We start from the raw sequence: 13240 nt of genomic DNA on the forward strand, positions 1-13240 counted from the left end.
TTACAAACGTATAACTGCACATTATATCTACATAAACAAACAATGGCCCTTGAAAAATGACTACTTTAAGATTATGTGATAAATGGTAATCACTCTACCACGTTATATTAGTAATGCATTATGAGACACGCTGTCACTATACTTAATAATATAACTTGATTCTTAAAATTTGTATATAATATAAATATATGTATCTAATTAATATTTACCCTTTTATGTTAGAAAAGTAAGGTGTACATGAAATAATTTAAAATATATAATATATCTAATCATTTAAATATAATTACAAAATAACAAAAATTGCACAAACTTTGAATTACTAAATTTTTGATATCAACAATTCTATCAGGATTTTTTAAGTGCATATAAAAGGTATACAGTGACAAATAATATTAAAATATGTATAATTATGAAATAAATATGGGTAACGACAAATTATTAAAAAATAATGTTTTTAAGATTCAATTTAAAATATAAATTGTAGTAAAAAACAAACAATAAAAATAATAACTAAAATTATAATGTGAACAAAATGAGAATCATCGAGTGATTAAAATATAATATTTTAATTGTTGAATCCATAAATGCTACAAAAGTTATTTTTAAGAAAATCATTGTTATTTTATTTATATATGAAAATATTTTTTATACTCATACATATTTTTAAAATAGTTTTATAATTTTTGTAAAAATATCAAATCTACTTAAAGCAACATTTTAGAATTATATATAAATATAAAATTTAAACCAGTTATGTATTAAATGGACCAATACTACACAACTTAGTCTTTATTTGTGACTTAACCAACCTAACAATATATTTTATTCTATGAAAAGCAAAATATCGATTTTAAAACTTTCTAATTAGCTTGAGTATTGAATTAATCATAAACTATTTATAAGTATCACATCGTTGTTTTTCAATTATTGAACGTAAGTCACTGAGACAGATGAACTATCTGAAGTTGATACTTCTCGTCGATGGTTTGGCACTTTGAGCGGTTGTATTTTTACTCGATAAAATTTCATTCCTTTTTTAACTTTATATCTATTGTCCTCCTGTAGAAAAGTTAAATTAAAATTGTTTAAATACTATTTCCATCAATAAAAAACTACTGTCTCAAAAATGTTTAAAAAAAATGAATAGCTATTTAACTTTGCTAAGAATCTAAAACATTGATGCATACAAATATTTTAATTCAATTACCTTTACTGCTTGGCAGTATTCTTTCTGTATTACTTCTGCAGAAAAGTGCTGTAATTTTGGTGTTTCATCTATAAATAAAATAATGTTATACATTTTAAGTTAAGTACATTAAAGTATGAGCCTTATATTACATATACTCATATAATTCTTGTGTTTTAAAAATATGATATAAAATGCCAACATCTTTCAGTTGTCACACACAATACAATTTATGTTTAAAAGGATCTAACAATTTTAATTTAAAATATTGAATTTAGTTAGTTGCTTTATGTATCTTCAATTAAATTCTAATAATTGTAAAAAAAATTGGAAATGTTTAATGAAATTTAAGGTAATACTGTCAAAACACATTCACATTAATTTTTAAATCTAAATATTTTATAACAGGTTTATTTTGTTGTCTATTCATGCCTCGTAGATTATACCTATTTTGTTATGGTCTGGTTTAAGGTCACAAATTAAGAGTTCTGAAAAAAAATATAACTTATCAATTAATATTGATATACTTACCAGGACCAAGTTTTAAAAATAAGTTGTCTATGCTGTCAGGATGTAAAAATACCAGATTTCTTTTGTTTTCTTGATATACAACATAGTTTCTATAAATAGAATCCCATACAACCAAAACATAGTCTCCAACATTGCAACTAAATAATAAAATGTTTATTAGTATATTAAAAACTATGAATTTTATATATATTGTTTTATATATTAGTATGGATAAAATGTACTTACGAGCTGACAGAAAGTTTTCCTTCATCAGATTCCGAACTTGAACTTTTACTCTATATAATATAAATCAAACAATATTAAGAATTTGTAGTAAAAAAAATTATAATAAGAATTTACCAAATCCACAAAAACGCTGCTTGATGCTGAACTAGAATCAATATCCCTATTTATAACACATAAAAGTATGGTATAAAAATGAGTATAATTTATACAAATACAGACAAAAATACTACAGGATACAGAGCCTAATGTTGGTCTTATTAAATTTCATGTAGTATATAATTTTCAATTTTAACAAGCTATATGGAATAATTTATTTTGAAATTGCAAGAATACTTTATGCAAATTAATATAAAGGCTGATAACTTCACACCATTTAAGTGACAAATAAAATATATAAATGTAGTTATTCATTTCCTAAATTTGTTTTTAAAAAAATGGGTGCAAATAAATGTCTTAATAGGAAAACAAATCTAAATACAAGGATACGTATAGATATATTATAACTATGTTATTTATTATATCTCCAATTTACCATTCTGGTACAGCAAAGCTATTTGATCTTGGTTTTGAAACATATGTACTTAACCTTAGTTCATTTGTACTTTTTTCCTTTAAATATTTAAAAGACTTGGTTTTATCATCTATATTTTTCTTGCTGTCGCCCCAAAGACACTAAAAAAAATTATGTTAATTAAAAAAAGTAACATGAAATGACAATAATATTTTGGATATTTGTATTTATTAGTCATAGGTATTCGGTATTTTTATTTAAAAAAAATAAAATATAAGAAAAATAAATATAAAATATTTTTTTTTTATTTATCATATACACCACCAAATTAAAATTGTTCGCCTTAGAAGTGAATTAACCAAACCCAAAATATACATATAATTAATTTTTACTATAAAATATAATTTAACTTAAATAAAAAATTATAAAAAGTATTTAGTTTTAAACTACTGACAATTACTTGATCATCCTTTTTTTCATCACATTTCAATTGTCGTTCCAGAGCTATTTTTTGTTCACACTGCTTCCGTTCTTCCTGTATAGCTTGTTCTTTTTCCAATAACAAGTCTTCTTTAAGCTGGGCCATCATTGCTTCATGATTAACAAGTTCAATAACATCATATCTCTGTTCAAAATCAATAAATAATACGATAAGTGATAAGTTTATAGTCATGAAAAATAACATAGAAGTCTACAAAATAAGTTTAAGACTGAGAAAAATATAGATTTTAAAAAATAACATTTTACTCAGCATAAAAAAAACATCTATCTTAATAATTTATGATCTATTAGATATTATTAATAAATATTACCTTATTCTTTTCTAAGCTTTGTTCACTTGTACTACGTTCCATATTAGAGACTAATTTAAAACGCACATGCATCATTTCTAGCTCTTTTTTATGTGACATTGTTAACTGATTTGTTATTTCTTTCCGTGCATGCTCTAATCCTTGTTGCATCCACTCATCTCTTTCACTCTCCATTCTTAAACGCAACTGACGTTCTTGTTCTTCGCTTTTTATGTGCATTTCTACAAGAGATTCTAGCTCATTTATTCTTATTCTCATACGATCCAACTCCCGTTTACTTTCTTCGACATACTGAAAGAAATGAACATAACTATTAGTAAAAATAAAAATGAAAATTCTTCAACATTTTAATTTAAAATAAAAACTTACTTGAATAAGCTGTTGTATATGAGAAGTTTGAATGTTAAATTTTGATTGTAAATCATTAGTAAACATATTAATTTCTAAATTTTGTTGAAGTATGAATTGTTTAAATATATTTAAATCTGATCTTAATTTATTAATTGAGATATTAGCTACATTTTCCAACGTATATAGACTCTTCTTCAATAACTTAACTGTATGCTAAAAAAAACATCATAATAATAAAATAAATAAAATTTACTTTTTAATTATATATATGAATAAATATAGTACTTCTTGATGGCTTCCAATGTACTTGTGTGGTAATATAAAACTATCTGGACTATAGCTGTCATTTTCCCTGAAAGCAGAATATTAGATATTTTTTTAAATTTAATTAATTAATTAATTATTAAAACAATGCTTCATACTAAAATAAAATATATAGATGCAAACTTAGTTGGGGTTAAAAAGTTCTCAGTATCTAAAACTGGTTTTAAAAAAATTTTTAGTAATACCAGCAAGTCATCATTATTTAAGAGAGTCTGGGTACTTACATTTATATGATTTATTTTAATATATAAGCTATACATTTTGCTGGTCTGGAAACAAAAAGTTCTATGTTATGATTTTGAAATGTCATTACAATCTTAAATTTAATTTCAGTTTAAAGTAAATACTCAGAAACTTCCAATAAATGATCTTAAAGTCTTAGGAATAAATGAAAGCAAGTAAAATAAAATTTTTAAACACATACCCAATACTTATGATTTATTTTAATACCTAAGATACCATACAACTTTTTTATACCACACTTAACAACTAATTAAATGGAATAGTTTTATATTTTAATTATTCTTTATCCATATACCTAAGTACCTACCAATGAAAAAAATTTTAAGCCCCGCGGATTCTGGAAATTGAAAAAATTTAATTTAGAATTTTTGCTTCTAAACCAGCAATTTGCATAATAATATAATAATATGTATAATGTATATTATATATTGTACTATCAAAGAAAAACAATTCAGGTAGTAGAGCCCAAACCGAATGAATGCACAATTAACATAATAGAGCTCCAATTATACTTTAGAAATTTAATAAAACTAACCTTAATAATAATTGTTTCTAATTATAATATATAATACAACATATTTTAGTATAAATAAATACAATTTTACATGCAATTAAATAATATCTAATATTTAAAAGACTACAAATAAGAAAAACTGATGGAACATTTAAGATCAGATTAATTTGATTACATTAATTCTTACCTAAACAGTTTTTCAACAATAAGTCTCTATTAGTTGGGTAGGATAAGTCAATGTATGTGCCAATGATGTTTTAGTGCAATTGATGCTATTAGTAGCTACGAGGCACATTACTACTAGGCTTTAAATATGTTAAGTTAATATAGTTGTACACATCAAAATTGATCAAAAATGTTAAATAAAAATATATATTACAACTTTTTTTTTTATGAATTAAAAAAGTTCCCAAATTAAATTCATACTAATTTTATTTTTCTAAAATTTGTCAATAAATGTTAGCCAAAATGTATGTTCGTTATCAAACACTAAAAAATGCCTAAAAACTAAAAATTCTCGAAATATACACTAAAAAATTACAGTAATTTGTATTAAGTCATGAAGCGTACATATAATGATCTCACTTGTGATATATTATACTAAATAATCGAACAACAAAAATATAAAAATGCTTATAAATCAGGGTTATCTTTTCTGCATGATTTGTGCATAATAGTTCCGGAATTAAAAAAAAAGTATTTAACTGAATAAAATGTAAGTAAATAAAATTCCGTGATATCTGAATTTTAGGTATTTTAATGATTCTTAACAACTATGAAAGTAATTTTTATTTGTCCTAATGGTCAATACAAATATTTTATATGTTATACCTAGCTTCAGATCACATATTTTTATCGACGTAGTAAGAAGTAATGTAATGGGGTGGGTTAATGGTACTCGATACATTCTTCGAAAAATTTAATAAAACCTAAAACTATCGATAAGTGTCCAAGAAATTAACTAAATACGCCGTTAATTAACGCGTTATTATTGTATGCTCATTTGTGTAGGTATAGGGTACCTATGTAATTAGTTATCTGATGGCTGATACTATCAGTGTTCAAAATGAAACTGCGTCAGTAGTAACAACTAATAACACTTCAGTAGTCGGTGCGGTGCCATATAGAACAAAAGTAAAATGTGTTATGTATGAAGGGTAAAGATAAATTTACAATTTTTAATTTTATCCAATTAGTTAAAAAATAATAATTTCAAATCGAAATGCATTGTTTGAAAAAAAATGCATGTTTCAGACAATATATCATCCGAGTTACCAATTAAAATCGAAGACAGCGGTTTAGATAAACGTCACAAATTCGTTCAGAATCGTCTTAAAGTATGTAGACTAAAATTGTATAAATTGAATAATATTTCTTTCATCTACAGTATAAATTAAAATGTCTTACAATCATCTAATGTAATATGCATATTCTTTACAATAAATGAAATAATTTGTTTTCCTCTTATTAATCATTTTTTATGATTATTGATTAGGTATGAATACAATTTATTAGATAAGAAGCCTTAGTTTTGTAACAAACAAATAATAATTTAGTAGGATAAAAGTACAACAAAAATTATTAACATTATTTGGAAATGTGATACGTAGAATATTAGAATTGTGAGATTTTTTATATTTTATGCTTTTAATGGCGGGTCATTTTTTAAAAATGTATTTATTTAATGACTCGCTAAAATGTAATGTTCCTAATCGTGGTTTACGAAATCATGTTTAGGGTAACATAAGCTAATATATTTTAATAAATGTTTAATATTTCTTTGTGCAACCAGGATAAGAATATTATTGTTGCTAAATAATATCTTAAGAATGCTAAGTTACAAGACATTTTAAGCCGCTTTAATATTCCTAAAAATTAATAAAATATTCATCCGATGCTTTATAATTTGATTAAACATTTGTTATTAAATACCAAAACCTAAGTAAAATACAAAAATACGTTTGGATTTCGGCCAAATGTATTGATTTTACTATATTTATTTTACACAAAAGGATTTTTCGAAAAAAAAAACAATAATTATTTAGTAATTAAATATTCAAATCAATTACTCGATTTAAGAGCTAAAATAAGTAATTATAACACAAGCTAAAAGATTTTATAAATTATAATTATTTACAAGTTAATATTATTTTTTTGAACACTTATAATATAAAAAAACGATAAAATGAATACAATAGGAAAGAGATAACACAATAACCTCTTTGACCCGCCAAAATAGGTGCCCGCGAAAAAAACGGCTTTCCTATCTTGAATTGTGTACACTACTACGTATATACTATATACTAATAAACAAAATAACAACATAAATATATTATATATTTTTTCAAAATTTTAAAAACTTACAACATTAGGTTAGGGTAGGTACATACTATATAGCGATTGAAATATATACAATATACAAAATAACATACCTACACACAGAACATACAACAGTTTATTTAAGCTACCTATATTAAGTTCATCTTATTTTTACATTCCATTGTAGGTTTATTATGTAGCGATTTAAGGGGACGTAACACAGGCGCGGATCCAAGGAGGGGGCCAAGGGGCCATGGCCCCCCCCGTAGACTGGTGGATTTTCTATTATATCTATTTTCGGCAGCCGATAAAATGTATTGTTTTGCCGATAGCGTTTCGGCCGTTTCCGTTTTCATCGTTCGCCGTCAAAAAGCTAATCTAATCTAATCGAATATTTAAACTTGTTTGATGCAATAAAATGTCTGGCTGTATGTAGTACCTATCTATTTTATTATTGACGATATTTATTGTGTAATGATAATTTGTTAGTTGACATATAGTTACGATACAATACGCACACAGCCGCTGTAACTGTCGATAATCAACATCAAACGTGTCACGTGTATAGTTGTATTATTATTTTATTAAAATGTCAAAGCGTAGTGCCGATTTTATGCAAAATTTTCTTAAAAAAAAAAAATGTGTCATTAAAGACAATGAAATGGTAGACGACCCAGCTCCCATTTCGTCAAATCAACCTATGAAAAATGTAGACATTGATCCAACATCAAATCAAAACAAAGGTACTGTAGAAAATATAATTATAGATATTGGTATTGCATTAAGTTCAAAATCAACAATTGATGATTTTACTAAAAAACAGTTACTTGAAAATCATTGGAAACCACCAATAGGTTACAATTTTCCTTATTCAAGTCACACAAAAAATGGAATTCTTCGTAAACGATTTTTGAAACAAGAACATATAAATAAATATTTTTGGCTTGTTTTTTCGCCTTCAGAAAGTGGATTATTTTGTATTTATTGTTCTATTTTTCATAATAAAACTGGTCATGGATTTAATAACCATACTCAATTAAAGTCATTAGTAGTTGAGCCTTTAAAGAAATTCGCTAAGTTATTAGGAAAGGATGGTTACCTTGAAACGCATGATAATAATTTGTACCATAAAAATTCTGTACTGAACGGAAAACAATTTTTAAAATCGTATAATAATCCAGAGCTAGAAGTAGTAAACCAAATAAATTCACAGCGCCTAAAACAAGTTAATGAAAATAGATCTAGACTAAAACCTATAGTTGAAAGTTTGATTTTTCTCGGGCGGCAAAATATTGCTTTACGTGGTCATCGCGATGATGGAAGCGTTAATGATCTATCTGATAACCCATTAGAGAACGAAGGAAATTTTAGAGAGCTTTTAAAGTTTAAGATATTATCTGGAGATATCGCATTGGAAAATCATTTAAAAAATGCTGAAGCAACAGCTACTTATATAAGTAAAACGACTCAAAATACTCTTATTTCGATAATTGGAAATATAATTTTAAAAAATGTATTGAACAAAGTAAATAAAGCAAAATATTTTAGCGTAATTTTCGATGAAACAACTGATATATCTAAAACTTCACAACTGGTTATAGTTTTACGATACGTGTACGACAAAACTATAAATGAAGACTTTATTAGATTTATAGACTGTCATAAAAATAACTACGATCAATCTAGTGTCAATACTGAACCAAAAATGACCGGAGAAATAATAGGAAAAACTGTAATACATATTTTAGAAAATTTAGCTTTACCTATGAATAATTGTGTAGGAATAACTACAGATGGGTGTTCTGTGATGCAATCTGAAAAATGCGGTGCAATTAAATTATTACAATCTCAAATGAAATTTGCTGTAAAATGTTCATGTTTTAGTCATGCTCTAAATTTATCAATAATGAAAGGTTGTAAACAAACATTTGTTAGAAATGCATTTGGAATTATTAAAGAAGTAGTAAGTTTTTTCAATACTTCAGCTAAAAAAAATTTTGTTTTAAAAAATATTTTAAATACTTCATTAAAGTCTTTATGTGAAACTAGGTGGGTCGAAAAACATGATTCCATTATGCAGTTTTCTTCGAATTTGGTTTTAATTATTGAAGCATTAGATAAAATATCTGAATGGAACGATCTTGAAACGTCCTCAAAAGCGTCTATTCTAATAAAATCATTGTCAAGTGCGGAATTTATTTTAACATTAAATCTTATGTCCGATATGTTTTCAATAACTGCACCAATAAGTAGAATTTTGCAATCAAAAAGTCAAGATAAATTTTCGGCTTCTACATTAATAAATAATGTACTTAGTGTTTTAAAAGAAAAACGGAAAAACAGCGTTGAAAATTTTAATTTAATTTTTAATAATAGTAAACAATGCTTGGAAAAAATAGGAATTTTCGACGATATTAAAATCCCAAGAATAACAAAACAAATGACTAAAAGAGCTAATCCACCAACTAAAAATCCAGAAGATTATTTTCGTATCGTTTTGTTTATTCCATTTTTAGATGACTTAATTACCGACCTTGAGTACAGATTCGATAAAAAATCAGTGTCAGTGTTTGATTTAGATATAATTTTGCCAACGTTTATTCATAATAAAGACGTTTTTAATAACCAAAAAGAAATCCAAAATAAAATTAACAATATGATGGCACAATTTTGTGAATTAATATCTATTAATTTGAACTTATCGGAAGACCTCGTAAAAAAATATTTCGAAGGAGAGCTTCAATTGTGGCATACATATTGGACAAATGAAAAAGAAATTCCAAAAACATCATTAGAAGCTTTTGAAAGATGTGATTCCGAAACCTTTCCAATTATTTATAATTGTTTTCTCATACTCCTGACATTACCAGCCACTTCAGCAACTGCGGAACGAAATTTTTCTTCTCTTCGCCGACTAAAAACTTGGATGCGATCAAGAATATCCGAAGAACGCTTAAATGGACTTGCATTACTTAACTGTTATAGAAATATTAGTATTGACTGTGAAGAAGTAATTGACGAATTTGCCAAATCTAAAAGACGAATGGATTTTGTTCTGTGATCATTTTTTAATATTTATTATATTTTATTATTAATTATTATTTATTATATATTACGTGTCATTATTAATTAAACAATTTATATTACTTATCTAATTATTTAAAAGACGAAAGGATTTTGTTCAGTGATCATTTATTATTAATTATCTAATAATTTTATATATTTTATTGTACTGATAAACTGGTATTTAAATAATAATATTTATCTATTAGCTTACATGGTATGTACAATGTTTTTATAATACTTAGGCCGAAATTGTATTTAAGATGGCCCCCCCCCGTAAATATGTTTTAGATCCGCGCCTGACGTAACACTAGCATTTATTCTCTCCGTCTTACAACTTTACAAGTGTGTAACATAGCAAATTTACGCTCTGCAGATCATGTGTAGCTTCGTCAGTTTAAAAATTCGAGTGAATCAACCTATTGTGAAACTTGATGGTAAGAACGTTGTCTGTATTTGTATACACATAACACATATATGTTGGTTTTTTACGATGGTTCAATTTTTTAGCAAGTTATGCGTATATAATATAGCATAAATTCAAAATGTTCATAACTCACATAAAAACTATCGTCGGCCAAACTATCTCCAACTATCTAACCAATATACAAATACAGACAATGACCTTACCATCAAATTTCGTAATAGGTCGACTCACTTTGATTTTTAAACTAACGAAGCTACACGTGATCTGCTAAGCGATCTCTAACGAATCTTTAGATTCTGAGCGGATCAATGGATGTATTGATTTTAAAATGATGCTTTTTTTTGTGTCTGAGTACACGATAAGTAGTCGAAATAATGCTTCGATTTTCAACTTCAGTATCTTTTCCGGCGGGAAGTGATATTCCAAGAAATTTTCAAAAACGCCGGGAAGAACCGGACGTTCAAAATTTGAAAAAAAAAAAGGTAATTTATTTTAGTTTTATAGGTACCTACCTAAAATGTACGTAGTTACATGACATTTTTACTGAATGTTTATATTAGTATTTTCTATACACCACACAATTTTAAGTTCAAATTTAAACTAAATTACATATTACAACCCAGAATAACGATTTTAGTTATTTTGTTGTAATTTAAAAATATTATTCGAGACTTGAAACTTTTAAAATATTATAATATTTTATACACATAATGACATTTTGAAATGCAATTTTTTCGACAAAAATTAATTAAACTTACTGCAGTACTACCTATGTCTAATAGTATAATAAATAAATTACTAAAATCACAATAATATCATCAAATAGGCTAACAGTCTGTCTTAGCTTAGAATCGTAATTCGTAAACAATGATTTAATATCATTGAATTCAAATTCAACACATACATTACAGTGATAGTGTGATAGAGTATCACACCTTATGTACAGCAGAGTATCAACATATCAACTTTTTTCCTTACATTTGTATTTTATAACCAAGTAACTAAATGATTAAAAATTAAAGTTGAGATTTAAGTTATGCAATAGTTGTGCAGTTCAAATGTCTATATTGATAAAAAAATTATTATCGCCGTAACTTCCAGCATGGTTAACAACCAATTTTTTTTCAGAAATAGAATACAATGCATGGATAATTTAATAAACTGTTAAAAATTAAAGAACATCTGTTGTAATACCTATCCGTTAATGCAATTTTTTTTTTGTTTTAAATATTTAAAGCACTTATTCCGTACAATTAAATCGAATAAATAGGTAAATAATTTGTTTCGTTTCAAAGCAGTATAAGAGGTAGATGGATAATAATAGGTAATAATGATTGATAAACACAAAAAGTATTACTTTGGTATATATTAAATTTGAGTTAGGTAAGAATATAATATAATAAAAAACTGTTCATATAACAACATTATTATGTTTATCATCCAATACTAACGAAGTCAGTACAATGACCTTTACTATCGGCGATAATCTAATACCTATCCAAACATTCTACATAGTAACAATTATGTTCTATGGTATAAAACTATTCATTATGTATGTACTTAGGTATCATATATTAAATGACCATTCTCAATTATACTGTAATTTTGTTGCAATTTAAATTAATTTTCTTACATTAAGTTCATCGAAATGATTAAAAACCTATCTTTGTAGTTGTAAGTATAAATGTAGCTCATATAAGTATTTTCATTGAGTATATATTATATTGAGTACATATATTTACAGTGTATAGGTACTCAATGCTATTATAAAATAAAAATATTACACTATTACAATTATCATTATTACTAATATATTTTTAATGTTTCAAATATACTTTTAAGAACATTTTTGCGGTTTATAGGTAAAGTTGTCTTATTCTATCTGTCGATTTTTAAATAAATATTAAGGGAAAAATGGCTGGCGGTATTTCAAATGTTGATACATGTCTATGGTTGATACCAATATCCTATATTGTTAGGTTAGTTTTGTTTACTACCAGTATCAGTGGTATTACCGAATATACGGTATTTTTATAACTACCAGGGGAGCTAATAGGGATAACAATACATCGGTAAATTTATACTACGACGGTAATACTACCAACTCTAGGACGAAAACCAACTTAGCGATTTGAGTTAAAACTTGTTTGCCATGACTCAAAAGTACCTATTTACTATAGTTTATTTACACTAGAAAATAGGCATAATATGATTTAGTTTTATGATCGCTGATAATATTTTTATATTCGTTATATGAATTATTTAAAATAAAATTTGCATGAAGATATTATAATATACAATGTAACCTTCTAACTTGTATGTAAACGTATGAAAACTAGCTTAATCGGACCTTCAATAATACAGAAACCTATTATATGCACCAAAATATTACAGTTTAGGAAAAATTCCCATAGAACCTTTGATAAAGTGGAAATGTAATAGATAAAAAGATGAAACAGTTATGCTTTAAATAATAAGACTTTAATTGATTATTACCTAACACAGAAAAATGTGGGTATGAGTTAACTTTAGTTGCCACTTTTAAAGTTTTGCGACAGGAACCAGCAGGCGGAGGGATCGACTTCTTCTGTTGCTTTAACTGGCCATTTCCAAAGCATATTATCATTATATGACAGGTACTATTATAAAATAGGAATGCTTAATATGCAAATTATTTTAGTGAATATTAACTACCTCTTATCACTACTAATGGATACCAAATCCACAGGATACT

At 25.8% G+C, this 13240-nt stretch overlaps 2 protein-coding genes across 4 annotated transcripts in view; one reads left to right on the forward strand and one right to left on the reverse strand.

The window, feature by feature from the left end:
* Positions 1–675: 675 nt before the first annotated feature.
* The window catches only part of LOC111040797 (RB1-inducible coiled-coil protein 1), a 33734-nt gene continuing 21169 nt past the window's right edge, over positions 676–13240 (reverse strand). Inside the window, exons 12-21 of one of the 3 annotated variants that reach the window (XM_022324819.1) lie at positions 3902–3968; positions 3635–3829; positions 3266–3556; positions 2914–3078; positions 2475–2614; positions 2057–2102; positions 1943–1992; positions 1718–1854; positions 1208–1275; positions 676–1059 (exon numbers count right to left, since the gene is read on the reverse strand). In XM_022324819.1, coding sequence (XP_022180511.1) covers positions 925–1059; positions 1208–1275; positions 1718–1854; positions 1943–1992; positions 2057–2102; positions 2475–2614; positions 2914–3078; positions 3266–3556; positions 3635–3829; positions 3902–3968 — 1294 coding nt within the window. In that variant the 3' untranslated portion in view covers positions 676–924. Of the gene's footprint in view, positions 1060–1207; positions 1276–1717; positions 1855–1942; positions 1993–2056; positions 2103–2474; positions 2615–2907; positions 3079–3265; positions 3557–3634; positions 3830–3901; positions 3969–13240 lie in introns of all 3 variants that reach the window. The other 2 variants (XM_022324818.1, XM_022324817.1) reach the window with 2 other exon arrangements.
* On the forward strand, positions 4887–11003 carry LOC111040798 (protein FAM200B-like). Its single transcript, XM_022324820.1, has 3 exons — positions 4887–5854; positions 5952–6034; positions 7204–11003. The coding sequence occupies exon 3, from the start codon at positions 7606–7608 to the stop codon at positions 10075–10077; it is 2472 nt and encodes an 823-aa protein (XP_022180512.1). The 5' UTR covers positions 4887–5854; positions 5952–6034; positions 7204–7605; the 3' UTR covers positions 10078–11003.

The sequence above is a fragment of the Myzus persicae genome, unplaced genomic scaffold (genome assembly GCF_001856785.1).
Source record: "Myzus persicae strain clone G006 unplaced genomic scaffold, MPER_G0061.0, whole genome shotgun sequence".
Lineage (NCBI taxonomy): Eukaryota > Metazoa > Arthropoda > Insecta > Hemiptera > Aphididae > Myzus > Myzus persicae.